Raw genomic sequence first — 19369 nt, 5'->3', positions numbered from 1 at the left:
TTTCCCCCTCCACATTTACAAACATGTGTTTAGAGTATTGGGCCGATGTCAATTTCCACGCGTCGATTCGCCACTTCGTTTTGCTGTCATTTCTGATAGCCAGATCGCTTCTGAAAAAAATAATAATAGCTATGTAGCTCAGCTGGCTTCACCTGGTAAAATAAAATAAAAAACAAAAATGGTTTCGTTTATCTGGACATCGTAGCTCGTCGGATTCCTCCCCCAGTCTAAAGAAATATTCTGAATCTGACAACGCCCGCCGCACACAGAGGGCGGCACCTGCAAGCGAAAAACACGTGCAGAGCGGGGAGGGCAGACACGTGCCCGACCGTGGGCTCGCTCGCTCGCTCGCACGCAACAACAACAACCGCATTGAGGCACAGAGACGAATATCCCCCATATAGCCTTCACAGACTGTTCGGGGCAAGTGCTGTTAGCGAGTAGCACCTATGAAGGCCGGCACTGTGGCACCTTTGAGGGGTTGGGTGGCCAGAGCCACGCCCGACCGCCTTTGTCTCTCCAGTGGCGATGTTTTAACACACCGCACCAGGTACTGATTTGAATCTGAGTCGACCTAGGGGAGGCCCAGGACCGGTTCATGTAACCGTCACTAGCGCTGGCCGCGAATGGGATTTGAACCTGGGGTCACCGGGTTCGTAACGCAGCGTTTTAACCGTTACGCCAACCGCTCCCCATGCCACACAGACAGATACATTCACACACACACACGCGCGCGGACACGTGAGCACACACGCGGGCACGCGCGCACACACACGCGCGCACACGCCACGCTCGCACGTGCGAGTGCGGGAAAAACTCGTGAAGCCTTTTCCAACAGCGAAACCGCGGAAGGCGACCGCCCTGCTCCGTCAAAAAATAACTCGCGCTCGGTTTGTGACGAAAGCGATGTTGTTTTCATTTGGCTGCTGCCTGGTTAGAGGCCGTGGCGTGCTGCTTTGGGGCACTGCGGTGGCGAGATCTTATCTATCTCGCCTGGTATGCAGGAGATCGTGGGCTCGATCCTGACCCTGTATATGCTTCCTCCCTCCACATTTAGAAGGAACTTCACGCGTTGACTGCTCCTCTAAATTTCCACGTGATGACGAGCCACGTCGTTGCGATGTTACTTGCGGCCGGTTCCGTGCTGATAAACAGCTACATAGCTCAGTAGGCCTTACCTGGTCAAAACGATAGTGGAAATTGTTCGGTACCGGGCAGGGTGGCTGCATTGTTCGCTCGATATTTCTCCCCCCACCCCCCCTCCCCCCCCGGGTCGCCACGCAGACCGGACGTAGGTGGCACGTGGCGAGAGAGGTATGGGGGGAGGGGGGGGTGGAGGGATCCATCTAGCAGTTGGAGAAGCTGGCTCCTGAGAAGCAGGCTGGACGTGCAAGACAGAGATCGCCTGCTCTTGTCTCCCGGCGCGGAAGTTCAAACTAAGGGTGGAAATCGATGCTACAGGTTTTCTTTTTGGGTTGGGGGGGGGGATGCAGACACTGCGGTTTATTTAACACGTAGTAGTAGGATTTGGCGACCGATATCGCCCGCAGTATAGGATTGTTTTGGGGTTGGATCGCGCAGATATATAAATGTGTCGTTAAACCCGCCACAGCCAACGGGTGAGGTTTGTCACGTAAACAGAACGTGGCCATATTCTTAGTTCTTTCGGTAAAGTCACGTTGAAGGGAAACAACAAAATAATAAAATATATATAAAACAAAAAAAATTGTCACGACGTTTCGACCAATTTTTATTGTTTTATATATATTTTATTATTTCGTTGTTTCCCTTCAACGTGACTTTACCGAAAGAACTAAGAATATGAATTACTGCAGTCACGAAAGCTTTAAATCAGAACGTGGCCAATTCGCCACTAGTGCAGCACACCAGTTGTGTGTTGGAGAGCAAAGCCACAACATTTACAATCTGGGTACGACGTTTCGCCAGGAATTACAACCGGCTTCATCAGGCGACAGCCAGATTTGTGATGAATTCCTCCTGTTTCGTTCCTTAAATCCAGGGGATAGATGTGATGACAACAGCCAGGCGTATCGCGATGACTTCACCCGTCGCGATAGGCCTGGCCGAAATTACACCCTGCTCAAAGACTCTGCCGGTCTCTATGTCGTGGCTTTTGGCGCTCCCATAAGTCTAAGAGTCTCTGTGCAATCAATCCGATATTTAGGGGGGGGGGGGGGGCATTGGTCACTCGTAAGCACAAGACGCAAACCGGCGTCGCGGGCCTGCTCCCAAACGCGGTCGCAAAAAAACAATGACCGCCGTGCAGAACAACAATCGGCTGCAAATTACACAAGGACCCCGCGCTGAACAATGCACAATAAACGCAGTGCGAGTCAATATATATATAGGCACACGAGTTAATTTCCACGTCGGTAATTTTAGCCGGCGCACCAGGATTATTGGCGAAGGGCGGGCCACGTTCGTAATCGCCGAGTTGACGAGTCCCAATTTTCCGTCGGTCAGGGACAGTTTTTGGAAAGGCCGAGGGGGTGAGCGATACCTCGTCGGTCTCGTCAAGGAGCACGAACCGCCACCACGCCAACTCCGTCATCCGCGCAGCAGCAGCAGCAGCAGCGGCGGCGGCGGCGGCGGCTTTTGGCGTAGCCATCGAACAAAGAGGGCTGTCACCGCATCGCGGCGCTTTCAGACATCAGGAAGCCGTTGGGAGCCATGGCACTTATAAATCATCCAGATTGACAAAGTAATTTCTTGAGAACTTATTTTTGTGTTTAGTTTGTTGTCCTTCCCCCACACCTCTGATGGGCACGGTTGGCTACGTACGGTGCAAAAGAAGCTCAGCATGCAGACAGACATACACGCGTACAGACCGTGTACACGGAGCAAGGGGACAATATTCACTGTTTTGTGTGTTTATTGTTTGGTTTGAGGATGGAGCAACCGGGCCTTGGCGCGTTCAGCCGGCGCGCCGGGTGGATTGTTACGGCTTAGGGCTCGTGCCAATCGGTGGCAGCGGCGGCTTGCCCGGGGGAGGCCTTCATCCAACAGTGGATTGACCCTGGCTGATTATATCGGCGGACTGAGACTTATTTTTGTTGTTGCGTAACATTTTTGTTCGATCGACGCTCACATTTGATCATTATTCGTGTGATGATTTGGCCGTTGGTTTTAATATAGCGGCAGTTGCGCAACTGCATCTCCCACAGCACTTGGAGGCTCGTAAGATGAAGCTGTCAATCGGCCAATCAATGAGTTGTTTTCACGGGTGCGGCCGGAAAACCGGAGCACCCGGAGAAAAACTCATACGACGTGCAAAATCGGGCGGATGGAGTTTAGTGCGCACTTGCGGCGGTACCGCCTTCTCCTGGCGAGCTCGGCCAAGGGCACCTCCTTGACGGACAGGGCCGCAAGGGTAAGCTTCGCTACCTTTGCGCGGTGATCCACCGACCCATCGCTGCTATAATAATGTTGATTATTTTCGCTGAAATAAATGTCCAAATGATGAGCTATTTTGTGGCCAGGTAGCTCATGATTTAAAGCTTTCGTGACTGCAGGGATTCATATTCTTGGTTCTTTTTGGTAAAGTCACGTGGAAGGGAAACAATAAAATAAATAAAAATATAAAGCGACAAAATTTGAAAAAAGTTGCGGTTATTTTTTTACGTTAAAAATAACCGCCACTTTTTTTCTAATTTTCTTGCTGTGGTTTTCGCACCCGATGATGATTGCTTGTGTTGCAGTCGAAACGTCGTGAGAATTGTATTGTTTTATATATTTATTATTTTATTATTTCCCTTCTACGTGGTGACTTTACCGAAAGAACCAAGAATATAGGTAGCTCATGGTTTAGTTGTTGTATTTGCCTGTGTTTGGGTGATTCTTTAACCTCTTCTTGAACTTTGCACTCCTATTGCGTTGTTGTATTGTGGCTTTGCACTGTGAACAAGAGCTTTATAGCTTATCGGATTCCTCCTGCCGTGTGAATACTGATTCCTATTCCCATCCACCAAACCCTCACTGCTTCCTCTGTGCTGGCCTACTACAGCCAGCTAGAGGCAGCTACAGGCAGCAGCATCGTCGCCACCACCATTCTGCTACGATTACAGCCTGTTCCTAGAGGCTCCTGTGCCTTCAGCAGCGTCATCGGCATCGCTGCCTTGTCGTTGAAATCTGTCAACGTATTTAGGTGTCCCCAGTGCGTTGCTGACAGGGCTGACGTTACGCTAGGTGCTTTATGACGGACATTGAAAGCTTTAAAGCGTCGGCTCCTGTCCGTCCGTACGTCCGTAACGACGAATTCTAGGAAATACGACTCGATAAGAACGAAACTTGGGTGCCAAGTTCTGCATTCGGGTGGCAACTCAACCCGATTGAAAACCTCGGCGGGCAAATTGATCAAAGCTTCGCTCAAAGTTTGCTGACGCAAACCAGTGCTAATAAAATATCAATAAAATGTCCTTTTCTGACGAGGCGATGACGTGATTCCACGTGGCGGAAGATCTAACGGCAGTGAAGGTCTAACGTTACCCACCGCCTGTGAAGGTCTCACGTTACCCACCAGCAGTGAAGGTCTCACGTTACCCACCAGCAGTGAAGGTCTCACGTTACCCACCGCCTGTGAAGGTCTCACGTTACCCACCGCCTGTGAAGGTCTCACGTTACCCACCGCCTGTGGTCTCACGTTACCCACCGCCTGTGAAGGTCTCACGTTACCCACCAGCAGTGAAGGTCTCACGTTACCCACCACCTGTGAAGATCTCACGTTACCCACCGCCTGTGAAGGTCTCACGTTACCCACCGCCTGTGAAGGTCTCACGTTACCCACCGCCTGTGAAGATCTCACGTCACCCACCGCCTGTGAAGGTCTCACGTTACCCACCGCCTGTGAAGGTCTCACGTTACCCACCGCCTGTGAAGGTCTCACGTTACCCACCGCCTGTGGTCTCACGTTACCCACCGCCTGTGAAGGTCTCACGTTACCCACCAGCAGTGAAGGTCTCACGTTACCCACCACCTGTGAAGATCTCACGTTACCCACCGCCTGTGAAGGTCTCACGTTACCCACCGCCTGTGAAGGTCTCACGTTACCCACCGCCTGTGAAGATCTCACGTCACCCACCGCCTGTGAAGGTCTCACGTTACCCACCGCCTGTGAAGGTCTCACGTTACCCACCAGCAGTGAAGGTCTCACGTTACCCACTGCCTGTGAAGATCTCACGTTACCCACCGCCTGTGAAGATCTCACGTCACCCACCGCCTGTGAAGGTCTCACGTTACCCACCGCTTGTGAAGGTCTCACGTCACCCACCGCCTGTGAAGGTCTCACGTTACCCACCGCCTGTGAAGGTCTCACGTTACCAACCAGCAGTGAAGGTCTCACGTTACCCACCGCCTGTGAAGGTCTCACGTTACCCACCGCCTGTGAAGATCTCACGTTACCCACCGCCTGTGAAGGTCTCACGTTACCCACCGCCTGTGAAGGTCTCACGTTACCCACCGCCTGTGAAGGTCTCACGTCACCCACCGCCTGTGAAGGTCTCACGTTACCCACCGCCTGTGAAGGTCTCACGTTACCCACCAGCAGTGAAGGTCTCACGTTACCCACCGCCTGTGAAGGTCTCACGTTACCCACCGCCTGTGAAGGTCTCACGTTACCCACCGCCTGTGAAGATCTCACGTCACCCACCGCCTGTGAAGATCTCACGTTACCCACCACCTGTGAAGGTCTCACGTTACCCACCGCCTGTGAAGGTCTCACGTTACCCACCGCCTGTGGTCTCACGTTACCCACCGCCTGTGAAGGTCTCACGTTACCCACCAGCAGTGAAGGTCTCACGTTACCCACCGCCTGTGAAGATCTCACGTTACCCACCGCCTGTGAAGGTCTCACGTTACCCACCGCCTGTGAAGGTCTCACGTCACCCACCGCCTGTGAAGGTCTCACGTTACCCACCGCCTGTGAAGGTCTCACGTCACCCACCGCCTGTGAAGGTCTCACGTCACCCACCGCCTGTGAAGGTCTCACGTTACCCACCGCCTGTGAAGATCTCACGTTACCCACCGCCTGTGAAGGTCTCACGTTACCCACCGCCTGTGAAGATCTCACGTCACCCACCGCCTGTGAAGGTCTCACGTCACCCACCGCCTGTGAAGATCTCACGTTACCCACCGCCTGAGAAGGTCTCACGTTACCCACCGCCTGTGAAGATCTCACGTTACCCACCAGCAGTGAAGGTCTCACGTTACCCACCGCCTGTGAAGGTCTCACGTTACCCACCGCCTGTGAAGGTCTCACGTTACCCACCGCCTGTGAAGGTCTCACGTTACCCACCGCCTGAGAAGGTCTCACGTTACCCACCGCCTGTGAAGATCTCACGTTACCCACCGCCTGAGAAGGTCTCACGTTACCCACCGCCTGTGAAGGTCTCACGTTACCCACCAGCAGTGAAGATCTCACGTTACCCACCGCCTGTGAAGATCTCACGTTACCCACCGCCTGTGAAGGTCTCACGTTACCCACCGCCTGTGGTCTCACGTTACCCACCGCCTGTGAAGGTCTCACGTTACCCACCAGCAGTGAAGGTCTCACGTTACCCACCGCCTGTGAAGATCTCACGTTACCCACCGCCAGTGAAACGCCCACCGATGGCGAGGGTCACGCGTGCACGTGTTTGTTTGTTGTTGTTGTTGTTTTGTTGTTGCGTGTCCTCAGAGAGCCCCGCAAGCGGAACCCGTCTCGTGCGTGCGCCTGATTTTTCTTCCTGTGCCGCGTCGCAGGCGAGCAGCTCCCGCCCGTCCACCACCTGCGCCAACTGCCAGACCACGACCACGACGCTCTGGAGGCGCAACGGCAGCGGCGAGCCGGTGTGCAACGCTTGCGGCCTCTACTTCAAGCTGCACAACGTGAGTGTGCGTGTGTGTGTGCGTGTGCACGTGTGTGTGCACGTGTGCACGTGTGTGTGCACGTGTGCACGTGCGCGCGTGTTTTTGCGGGGTAGCGGCCAGCGCGTCGCGCCGCAGCCAGCCCCGGCGTCCCCCAGTTCGATTTCCCGCTCGCGACGAACACCACGGTCGACGATTATCTGAACCGAGCCTGGGCATCCCCTAGGTCGACTCGGCCTCAAACGAGCACCCGGTGCAAAGTGTGCCAACGTCGCCGCTAGGGAGACGAAAGGCGGCCGTGCGTGGCGCTGGCCGCCCACCCCCACGCGTGCCGTCGCAGTGCCGGCCTTCATCGGCGTTGCTCGCCAACAGCACTTGCCCACCAACAGCACTTTGCCCACCAACAGCACTTGCTCGCCAACAGCACTTGCCCACCAACAGCACTTTGCCCACCAACAGCACTTGCCCACCAACAGCACTTTGCCCACCAACAGCACTTTGCCCACCAGCAGCACTTTGCCCACCAACAGCACTTGCCCACCAACAGCACTTTGCCCACCAACAGCACTTTGCCCACCAACAGCACTTGCCCACCAACAGCACTTTGCCCACCAACAGCACTTGCCCACCAACAGCACTTGCCCACCAACAGCCCTTTCCCACCAACAGCCCTTGCCCACCAGCAGCACTTTGCCCGCCAACAGCACTTGCCCACTAACAGCACTTGCCCACCAACAGCACTTGCCCACCAACAGCCCTTGTCCACCAGCAGCACTTTGCCCACCAACAGCACTTGCCCACCAACAGCCCTTGCCCACTAACAGCACTTGCCCACCAACAGCCCTTTCCCACCAACAGCCCTTGTCCACCAGCAGCACTTTGCCCGCCAACAGCACTTGCCCACTAACAGCACTTGCCCACCAGCAGCACTTGCCCACCAACAGCCCTTGCCCACCAGCAGCACTTTGCCCACCAACAGCACTTTGCCCACCAGCAGCACTTTGCCCACCAACAGCACTTGCCCACTAACAGCACTTGCCCACCAACAGCACTTTCCCACCAACAGCACTCGCCTACCAACAGCACTTGCCCATCAACAGCCCTTGCCCACCAACAGCACTTTGCCCACCAGCAGCACTTTGCCCACCAGCAGCCCTTGCCCACCAGTCTAAGGGCTAGGGCAAGGATCTTTATCTTTGGTTTGGAGCTGAATGGACTTGCCGGTACCAGCGGCGGCGTCAACATCGCCCTCTCGATGGAGGGGTTTGAGAAGCTTGCGGCATCCCTCCCCGCCTCGTCACACCCCGGACGTGACAACCTTCGCCCGCATGCCCCCCCCCCAACCCGCCCAGCAGCGACCGGCGCGGTGAAGTATGGCCAAACGTCCCAAAAACATGGTTCACGGGAGCCTCCGCTCGGTCAAGAAGAAGCAGGAGGAGCAGGAGGAGCAGCGCTTTGCATGTCGCTCGTCCCCCACGGGTGGCGTGGCGGCTCCCAGAGTGAGCGGGCGGTGTGGAGGGGTGGGGGTAGGGGTGGGTTCAGGTGTTTTCACCTCGGTTGACCCGATGCGAAGTGGGGGGCGGCGGGGTGAAACATGCGTTTCGTGCCGAGTTCGGCATTGGGCAGGCGAGGTGCGGGCCCAAGGGTCGCCTCGCTGCGGAAACGCACGCACGGACAAACGTACACACGGACGCACGTACGCACGCGTACACACACACACACACGCGCACACACGCCCACGAACACACACACAGACGCACGCACACACGCCAACGAGCATCCACACAGACGCACGCACATACACACACACACGCGCACGCACACACGCCCACGAACATACACACAGACGCACGCGCACACACACACGCGGTACAAAGCCAAAGCTCCCCCCCCCATATAGCCAATGACAGTATTGGGGCAAGTGCTGCTAGCGAGCACCTCTGAAGGCGGACACGGCGCACGAAGGGGGCGGGCGGCCAGCACCACGCCCGGCCGCCTTTGTCTCCCCAGTGGCGATGTTTTACACGCGTACTCGTTTGAGGCCGGATTGACTTTGGGGAAGGCCCCCGGTTAAAATATTCCCCGCTCTTGATGGGCGTTGGACGGTGGCTTCACGGCGCAGTGCGCCTGACCGCAGCGCCACCGCTCCCTGCACGCGCGCGCGCGCACACGCGCAGACACCGCACACGCACACGCGCAGACACCGCACACGCGCAGACACCGCGCGCAAGTGTGCGCACAAGGAACGCACGCGGTGTGTGGCGATTCTCCTCCATGCTTCACCCCGTTGGTCAGTGGGGGGGTTGCTGGAGAAGTTGACGAGGAGGTGCCAGGACTTGGTTCAGATATCGGTGAACTCCGATCGTTAATTAAGAATCCACCGCGAGAGCCGTGCACCTCTCGGTCGTCGAGATGGACATCTAATTTCTTTCGAGCGGCCTTTTTGTATGTGTGTGTGTCTCGTTTCGCTCGGCAATCACAACCACCAGCTTCGTCTGACCCTACCGACCGACCGATTTACTGACCGACCAACCGACCTATCGACCGACCTACCGGCTGACCGATCAATAATAATGATGATGATGACATTCATAACGCGCCAGTTTTAGCAGAAAGCTGCTGACCCAGGCAGATAGAGAGAGAAGCCCTTGGATGTGTTTTTGAAAGTGCGAGTGCATTTCATGTTGCGGATGTGCAATGGGAGATAGAGAGAGTTCCACACCGAGCGGGAGAGAGCAGAGATACCACGTGAGGCTGTAACAGTGTAGTGTATAGTGTAGTATATAGTGTATAGTGTAGTGTATAGTAGTGTATAGTAGTGTAGTGTATAGTGTAGTGTATAATAGTATAGTGTATAGTAGTGTAGTGTATAAAGTAGTGTATAATGTAGTGTATAGTGTATAGTAGTGTATTGCAGTGTATAGTGTAGTGTATAGTGTGTAATGTATAGTAGTGTAGTGTATAGTGTAGTGTAGTATATAGTGTAGTGTATAGTAGTCTAATGTATAGTAGTCTAGTGTTGTGTATTGTATAGTGTAGTGTATAGTAGTGTAGTGTATAGTGTATAGTAGTGTAGTGTATAGTGTATAGTAGTGTAGTGTATAGCGTAGTGTATAGTGTAGTGTATAGTGTGTAGTGTATAGTAGTGTATAATGTAGTGTAGTGTATAGTGTAGTGTATAGTGTAGTGTGGTGTATAGTGTAGTGTATAGTAGTGTAGTGTATAGTAGTGTAGTGTATAGTAGTGTATAGTGTATAGCGTAGTGTATAGCCTAGTGTGGTGTATAGTAGTATAGTGTATAGCGTAGTGTATAGCCTAGTGTGGTGTGTAGTGTATAGCGTAGTGTATAGCGTAGTGTATAGCGTAGTGTATAGTAGTGTAGTGTATAGTAGTGTAGTGTATAGTGTATAGTAGTGTATAGTGTGGTGTATAGTGTAGTGTATAGTAGTGTAGTGTATAGTAGTATAGTGTATAGTCGTGTATAGTGTAGTGTATAGTAGTGTATAGCGTAGTGTACAGTAGTGTAGTGTATCGTGATGCGAGGTTGTAACAGTTCAAGTCCTTGGCGTACGAAGCATGAACGAGAATTGATCTCGGTTGGGCAGGTTCACGGTGCAGCGTGCTAACCATTGCCGCGCTGCCGCCCCCAGTTTACGGGAAATGCAAAGGTTATGGAAATGACATGCGCAATAGTGCTCGCTGTCCAGCCGTGGAGAGAACCGTCCTGTGCACACTCGAAATGGGAATGAAGGAAAAAACGAAACACTACAAAGGAGGCGGTGAAATGAGACAAAAACAGCCACCGGGGGAATCGATTCTTGAGTGGGCGAGGGGGTCGCAACGCTGAATCGGGACGTCGGTGGAAGTGAAATGATCATTCGCGGGCGTTTCGTTTCATTTTTTTTGGGGGGGGGGGGTATCGTGAACGGTGGCCCTAACCGGGGGGGGGGGGGGAGGGGAGGGGAGGGGTGGGGGGATCCGACCGTTCAGTGTTAGCCGTGAAGAAATCTTTCACGTTATCGAAACGAAATGTATATGAGGAGCCTTGACCCCCGGGCGCCTTGGCAGAGAGCGAACAATGATGCGGATGAATTCGACGGCAGAGATTGGGGGAGGGGGGTGGGGGGGGGGCCGAGCAGAATAGACGAGAGGAGGCGGCGTTTGACGGGGGAGTCAACGGATTTGGTGGATGGAGGGGCCGAGTCGTAGCCATGGAGAGAGCGTTAGTGAAGAGGGGGCAGGAGGAATACGTGTACTTATTTCGCACCGTACGTAGCCAAGCGTGATGATTTGAGATGTGGGGGAAGGACAACAAACTATGTATGTTGAACTTTACCCATCAACCGACAAAATTGGTCACCACAGCAGTTGACTCGCCGATTCGAATGCCTAATTGATGGACAAATCAGCCATCAAATAAACAAACTGACTACTCGATCCACCAACCACAAACAACCGTGCTAATCGGAGTAAGGGGCAGGCGTGCACGGGTCGTTCGCTCGTCACTGAATTGGACCTCGCCGTTGTGAATCAGCCGGCGGGTGAAGGCCTCCCGTTTGTGGGGGGTTGTTTAGGGGCCATGCCTCGCTACGCCGGTCGGTGCGGATCGGCCAAGCTGGTTTGGGGGCTAACCCCCACGGGGACCGGTTCAGATGTCACTCGCTCCTGACGCTAGCCGTGGTCGGGAATCGAAGTCGGGACACTGGGTTCCACTCTCCAATCTCCGGTATCGGTGGTGTAGGAGGCTGACGATGTTTTTTACTTTTGTCTATCACGCGTACCGATTTTGAAAGAAATATATTGCGTTCAAATTTATAAATATATATTTTTGTTATCTTGTTAAGCATTATTATTATTATTTTCACTACTGTTATTGACTTTGAGAGTCGCCGTGCCGTCAAAGATGTTTTAGAACTCGGTCAGGACTCGAACGCAGGTGACTCAGTTCACGGCACCGGGACCTCACCCCCCCCCCGTTCCACCGCTCCATCCCGCGTGGTCACCGTCAGCACAAACATCCAGTACACCCCACCACCAACCACCACCAACCACCCCCCACCCCACCAGCCACTACCCCCCACCACCCCCCCACCACCCCCCCCACCCCCCCCCACCACCCCCCCATCCCAAGCAGTGCTTGCGTGGTGTTACACGGGTGTAGCCTCAGCCTCGACGTGTAGCTACAATATTAGCGATGTTTGTATGCTGTGATGTGTCTGGCTCTTGGCTTGACTGAGTTACTGATGACTGACTTACCGACTAACAGATTAACTGATTGACTAACCAGCTGACCGGCTGATTGAACAACTGGCTGCCAGTCAGGCAGTCAGTGAGTGACTGACTGCCTAACTGGCTGATCAACTTACTCGCTGAGCGACTGACCAACCAATTAACCGACTTATTGATCGATGGACTTACCCATCAACCGACAAAATTGGTCACCACAGCAATTGACTCACCGATTCGAATGCCTAATTGATGGACAAACCAGCCATCAAATAAACAAACTAACTACTCGATCCACCAACCACAAACAACTTAATCATGATAGCGCTTTTCGTTTTTGGGTTTGATCGCGTGCATATACAAATGTGTCGTTAAACTCGCCACCACCGGACACAGCCAATTAGTAAGGTTGCGTTATCTAAACAAAACGTGTTAATTCGTTACGAATTCAGCACCGACCGGTTGTGTGTCGGAGAGTAAACCCACAACAACATTTTACAACTCGAGTACCGTGATTTATCGCTAGCAATCACAACCACCAGCTTCATCTTACCCTACCGACCGACCGATCTACTGATCGACCATACGACCTATCGACCGACCTACCGACTGACCGATCAATCAACCTATGTTCTGACCGATCTACCGAATGACCGACTGACCGATCTACCGACCAACTGACCGATCTACCGACCGACTGACTGATCTACAGACTGACTGATCTATTGACCGACTGACCGATCTACCGATCTACCGACTGACTGACAGACTAACTGACCTACCAACCGACCTACTGACTGACCGACTGACTGATCTATTGACCAACTGACCGATCTACCGACCGACTGACAGACTAACCGACCGACCTACCGACTGACCTGATACAATCGTCTCGTCCTCTGGCGCGCACCTCCGGCAGGTGAACCGGCCAATCGCCATGAAGAAGGAGGCCATCCAAACGCGCAACCGCAAGAACTCGACGGGCGGCAAGGCCCGCCGGCGGCCTCGGAAGGGCCGGGCGGCGGCCGACGAAACCTCGGACGCGGCGGTTCGGCGGCCTCCCTTCTTCCACGCCGCCCTCACGGCCTCCGCGCTGCCCCCGCACCTCCTGGGTAGCCACCACCAGCACCACCAGCACCACCACCAGCAGCAGCAGCAGCACCGGCTGCTCTCCCCGGCGTCGTTGGCGCTGACGGTGCCGCACGGCGTAGCCGGCGGAGCGACGCTGGCGTACCTCCCTCCGGACGGCGTGGCGCTGTCCGTTCAGCACCAGCAGCAGCAGCAGCAGTTTCAACACTACCAGCATCATCATCAGCAGCAGCCCCTTCGCCCGCACCCCTCCGGCAACATGCTGACCGCCATGGGATAAATGCCGGCGCTGAGTGACGTCGGTGGTGATGGTGGTGATGATGACGAGGTTCGGTTGAAACAACTGCCAAACAAAAGGCCACCGCGTGTGTGTGTGTGTGCGTGCGTGCGTGCGGTTACATTCGATAGAATTTGTCATCAAAGTGCGCCGTTGTGTTGCCTGGAGAGGGACGCTGTCGGCTGGTAGTCCTCTCACGTCGGGGAGACGTGGCACAGTTTTGGTGGGCACAATATTGGCGTGCAAATCAAATTTTTAAATTTTTTTATTTTATTTTATCCGATGAGACTCTGTGAAGGTTCTGCGCAGCGCATTTGGACAACTGAAGAGTGACCGTGTCGGCGCCTGCGCCGGACGCTTTGAACGCAGGCCGCGAGTCTGCGTCACCGGCTTCCTGGGGTACAAGTTCCAATATTTACCGGAATTCTCAGTTCGGCGCCGGCGTCCTTTATTCGGCCAAGGCGAGAGCAGATTTAGATTTTATATATGAATATATACGTGTAATTCACTTCGCAAAGATTATATTTGAAACCATAGTTACGTGGGGTACCGGCTTTTACTCGTCGTCCATTTCCGACGTTCGTTTTTTTTTGTGCAGCTTTGAGAAAGCGCCGATTTTTATTTTAGGTTTTTTTTAATTTTTCCCGGCAGTGCCGTCATCTCGCCGCGGGCCTTCCCCTGGAGATCTTACGGCCCACGCCGTCTCTCGAACGGTCGTTGGGCGCGTCGGGCGATGAACCTTTTATAACGTTTGCCCAAGCGTATGTACGGTTGAACTTTTTTCGCGCCGCACGTGGCCAACCGTGCTCCTCGGGGGGGGGGGGGGGGGGGGAGGGGGGTGGAAGGACAACGAACATGAACACGCGAACGAACGAGCAAACAGAATCGCACAACTCGACGGGACTCAGAGCCAGGGGTCCGTGCCGTGCATCACGGGACGAAGCGACCGCTTTGGATTCATGAGAATATATTCTTTGCTTGTTTCAGCGGAGTGACTCCGGTTAACTTGCGATCGCTATTCTCGTTAAACGAATCCCAGCCGCCATGGATCTTAACGCTTGGGCACTCGCGAGCTCCGAGGCACGGATTCGCAGACTGACCTGCTTCATCCGCTGCATCCACGCACACACAAAGACAAAGATATACCCCCGTGTAGCCTGAGCAGACTTTTTGGGGCAAGTGCTGTTCGCTAGTAGCAACCAACGAAGGCCGGAACGGCACACGAGGGGGTGGGTGGCCAGCACCACGCCCCGGCCGCCTTTGTCTCCCCAGTGGCGATGTTTACGCGCCGCACCAGGTACTCATTTGAGGCCGAGTCGATCTAGAGGCCCAGGATCGGTTCAGACATTCGTCACCGACGTTGGCCGTGAGCGGGATTCGAACTCGGCTCGCCGGGTTCGTAACGCAGCGCTGTGCTAACCGCTAAACTAACCACGCGCAACAGCGTCCGTGCCACGCGATGGCAGTGTGCACAATTTTCCAGTGGACCGGGCACTTTGTGCGGATGGCACGTCCGGGCGTGCCGGTTGGACGGGAAGGCCCGTGAAAGCACCGGGGCCATCCCCCCCAAACCGGGGTTCGTATCTGGGGTAGCCTCGGTCGAACGAGGGCGGGAGGCTAGGGGGGGTGGTTGTTGGTGGCGGGGGAGGGAGGGAGGGGAGCGTGGGGATGGGTTGAGCGGAGGCCAAACGCGTCGCGAGACGCGACGGCGCAGGAAGTCATTCCGCTCACGTATGACCGGTGAATAAACACGAGCGCTCGGCAAACAATACTGCGCCCGGCGCGAGAGGCTCGGGGGGGCGCTCGACTGGGCGGGCGAGCGAGCGACTCGGACTGAACGCGACCGAGAGGTCTTCCTTGAGCAGCCTCACCCCCCCCTCCCGCTCACCTCACGCCCCCCTCTCCCGCTCACCTCCCGCTCACCTCCCACTCACCTCACGCTCACCTCGCGCTCACCTCCCGCTCACCTCACCCCCCCCCTCCCGCTCACCTCCCGCTCACCTCCCGCTCACCTCCGTGCGTTCCTCAGCGTCGCTCCGAAAACGACGAACGGCCGTGCCGCGTCGGGAGCGACCGCGGGGTTCAAGAAACAAACCCCCCTCCCTCCCTCCCTCCCTCCCTCGCCCACCTCCCTCCCCCACCTCCCCAAAAAAAACCCCAGCGAAACGTGCCGATGCTGTTGCTTTAGCGAGGCCCGTGGTGGCGTGGTGCAATCGGTAGTTTAATCAGCTCCCATTCTTCTCTCCACTAACAAACCAGCAGCAGACAGGCGGCGGCGGCGGCGGCGGCGGCGGTGGCGCGCCCCAGCCCATCGCGTATCCGCACCGACCAATTAACCGCCTCCACCCCCCCCCCCCCACCACGGCCCCGTCCCCCCACGCCGCACGCGAACCCGGCGCAGAGCGGCAGCGTTTTGCGAGCGGCGTGTCGCGAAAACGCGGCCACGTTTGAACGCCAAGCGGCCGCGCGGGGCGAGCGCGCGGCGGTGGCTCCTCCGCCACTTTGCCAATCGGCGTGGGAAGCGGATGCCGCTTTTCGGCTTCGTTTGGAGCCGCCGAGGTCCACCGTCCAAGCGAGCTGGGGGTGTAGGCGACGGACCGTGAGGTTATTGTCCGGGCCGTGTTGGTATTCCAGAGCAATATCTATCGTATTTAAAAGTATTCGTTTTTATTTGCCCAGGTAACGCCCCTACCGAGCTGCGCGGCGTGTTGGCGATCTCGCCATCACACGTGGTAGCTCAACGAAGTGGCTTAGAGCAGCTCCCTATGCTGGACGGTGCTTGGACGTTGCGGAGGTGGTGGTAGTAGTGGTGGTGGCGCGGTGGTGGCGGTGGTGGCGGTGCGCGTGATAGCGTAAAAACCCCCCCCCACCAAAGCAAAGCCCAAAGCGACCCCGGCGCGTGCCTTGCGAGCGGTGTGCCTTTCCGCCGCGGGGGTCGCAGGAATTTTTGCCGGCCAAATAAAAATGCCGCGAAACGAAATCCGCGTGCGAAAAAAAATAGAGAAAAAAAAACAAATGGTTTTTTGCGGAGCGAGAGGAGACCCCACGAGCGGTCACGGCAGAGGCGCTCCCACCGCCCCCCCCCCCCCGCCCCCCCCCGATCCACACCAAACACCGCAAGGGCTCCCGCCGCACCGGACTGCAGTCGACACTCGAATTGTGCGGGGGGCCCCAGCGGGCATTGCGCTCGCTAACCCCCCAGCCACCCCCCACCACCATCATCACCATCATCACCACCATCATCACCATCATCACCATCACCATCATCACCACCATCATCACCACCATCACCACCATCATCACCATCACCACCACCACCATCACCACCATCACCACCATCACCACCACCACCATCACCACCATCACCACCATCACCACCATCATCACCCCCCCCCCCCCACCATCACCACCACCACCACCATCACCACCATCACCACTATCACCACTATCACCATCACCACCGTCACCACCATCACCACCGTCACCACCACCATCATCACCACCACCATCATCACCACCATCATCATCACCACCATCACCACCATCACCACCACCATCATCACCACCACCACCACGACTGGCGTCCTGGCTGGGGTGGATCTCGCGGCTCGCAATCGTGCCAGCTTCGCGAGTTCAAAGCCGGACCCGGGGTGCGGGTTGGTTCGGGGTGCGGGTTGGTTCGAGTCCCGGCACGCAACGAAGTCGCCTCGTCTTTGCTGCCTCTCTTTATTCTATTTTTTATTCATGCCTTAATAATGAATTAATTTATTCGAAACGCGTACGGATCCAAAGCGTTCGCCGTTGACTTCACGCCGCCGAAAGCGTCTGCGTCGTGTGGGTGGCGACGGCGGTGGTGGCTGCGGTGGTGACGATGTCGATGCACGCACATGAGAGACAGAGAGAGAGAGACTCCACGTGGACTTGCGCCGCTACCACCCCCAGCCCACGACCTTTCTGCACTCTCGCCAATTTGCGCGTCGGTTATTTTTGTGTTAAGTTGGTCATGGACCCACCCCCCCCCACCTCCCCAACTCAGGAACGGTCTCGAGACTCACCCGAGGCTCCCCCGAGGCTCGATCGAGGTTCGCTCGAGACTCACTCGAGACTCGAGACTCGATCGAGACTCGTTTGAGACTCACTCAAGACTCGAGACTCACTCGAGTCTCAACTCGAGACTCGAGCGAGCCTCACTCGGCAGAAGAAAATAAAACCGGCGCGACCCACACGCTGGGGGTTTTCTCCGGCGTTCACCGCCCCCCCCCCCCCACCGATTTCGACATTGGCCAAACATCCATAGAAGCAGCAGCGGGGGCCCTCTGGACAGGAGAGCCGCTTGGGGACTCGGCAGTGTCCCCCCCCCCCGTACCGTCGTTGGGAGAGATGCCGGCCCATCATCATAGCCCATCATCATAGCCCATCATCATAGCCCATCGCCATAGCCCATCATCATAGCCCATCATCATAGCCCATCGCCATAGCCCATCGCCATAGCCCATCATCATAGCGCATCACCATAGCCCATCACCATAGCCCATCACCATAGCCCATCACCATAGCCCATCACCATAGCCCATCGCCATAGCCCATCGCCATAGCCCATCGCCATAGCCCATCACCATAGCCCATCACCATAGCCCATCACCATAGCCCATCACCATAGCCCATCACCATAGCCCATCATCATAGCCCATCATCATAGCCCATCACCATAGCCCATCACCATAGCCCATCACCATAGCCCATCACCATAGCCCATCACCATAGCCCATCACCATAGCCCATCATCATAGCCCATCGCCATAGCCCATCATCATAGCCCATCACCATAGCCCATCATCATAGCCCATCATCATAGCCCATCGCCATAGCCCATCATCATAGCCCATCACCATAGCCCATCATCATAGCCCATCGTCATAGCCCATCGGTGGAGTGATTGATAGTGGGCACCCCGTGGGTCGAGTCGTTGTTATTTATTTATTTGGCCACTGTGACGTCTGAGAAGATTTTGACGGCATTTGTATTTTGTGTTGTGGTTTTTAGCGCTGCCTCGTGCCTTCACGAGCCCGCGCGTCGTTGCCACCTCGCGCTCGGTTTCTTTCCACCGCTTTCCAAACTTCCGTGAGTTGATATTTCTACTGTTTATTTGTATTTGTCATCGGGAGATGTTGAGGTGGTGGTGGTGGTGGTGGGGGGAGGATTGAGGTTTGCGTAGCCGCAGTTTTGTTTATTCCTCCACCCCCAGCCCCCCCCCCACCTTGCTCCCTTCCACGGTCGTACGGAACGCGCTCCACGGATTCGCGACAGACGTCCACGCGATTTGAGATTCCTGTCAGTGAAGGAGAATTAATTAATTAATGAGCGGTTATTCTTTGTTGGATGTCGCTCCTTGGGGTGTTTTTTTGTTGTTAAAAACGGAGAGAGAAAAAAGGTCAATTGCACCACCACCACCACCCACCCCCTCCCCCTCCCCCCACAGTATTTCGCGTTTACTCTTGTGCAAGTGTTACCGCCAGCCAGCTTGTGTCAAATTTTTATTTTCTTCAATAAAGAATAATGATGGCGAGGATGATGATTGCGACGATTCGACCCGTTCGTGAGTGAGTGAGAGGGCGAGCAAGTGGGTGAGCGGTTGAGTGACAGGGCGAGCGAGTGGGAGAGTGGTTGAGTGGGCGGGCGAGCGAGTGGGTAGAAGAGTGGTTGAGTGGGCGAGCGAGTGGGAGAGTGGTTGAGTGAGCGAGCGAGTGGGAGAGTGGTTGAGTGAGCGAGCGAGTGGGAGAGTGGTTGAGTGGGTGGGCGAGCGAGTGGGTAGAAGAGTGGTTGAGTGGGCGAGCGGGTGGTAGAGTGGTTGAGTGGGCGAGCGAGTGGGAGAGTGGTTAAGTGGGAGAGCGAGCGAGTGGGAGAGTGGTTGAGTGG

At 55.5% G+C, this 19369-nt stretch overlaps 1 protein-coding gene across 4 annotated transcripts in view; it reads left to right on the top strand.

Moving 5' to 3' along the window:
• The window catches only part of LOC116952803 (uncharacterized), a 42396-nt gene extending 23371 nt beyond the window's left edge, over window positions 1-19025 (top strand). For all 4 annotated transcript variants that reach the window (XM_032972472.2, XM_032972471.2, XM_076074487.1 and 1 more), the window contains 2 exons: window positions 6757-6882; window positions 13007-19025. In XM_032972472.2, the coding sequence (XP_032828363.2) occupies window positions 6757-6882; window positions 13007-13456 (576 nt within the window). In that variant the 3' untranslated portion in view covers window positions 13457-19025. The remainder of the gene's footprint in view (window positions 1-6756; window positions 6883-13006) is intronic.
• The last annotated feature ends 344 nt before the right edge of the window (window positions 19026-19369 follow it).

The sequence above is a fragment of the Petromyzon marinus genome, chromosome 48 (assembly GCF_048934315.1).
Source record: "Petromyzon marinus isolate PM22_M1 ecotype Great Lakes invasive population chromosome 48, UKy_Petmar_22M1.pri1.0, whole genome shotgun sequence".
Lineage (NCBI taxonomy): Eukaryota > Metazoa > Chordata > Hyperoartia > Petromyzontiformes > Petromyzontidae > Petromyzon > Petromyzon marinus.
The sequence above is the reverse complement of the archived record's forward strand: the minus strand, read 5'-3'. Positions and strand labels throughout refer to the sequence as shown.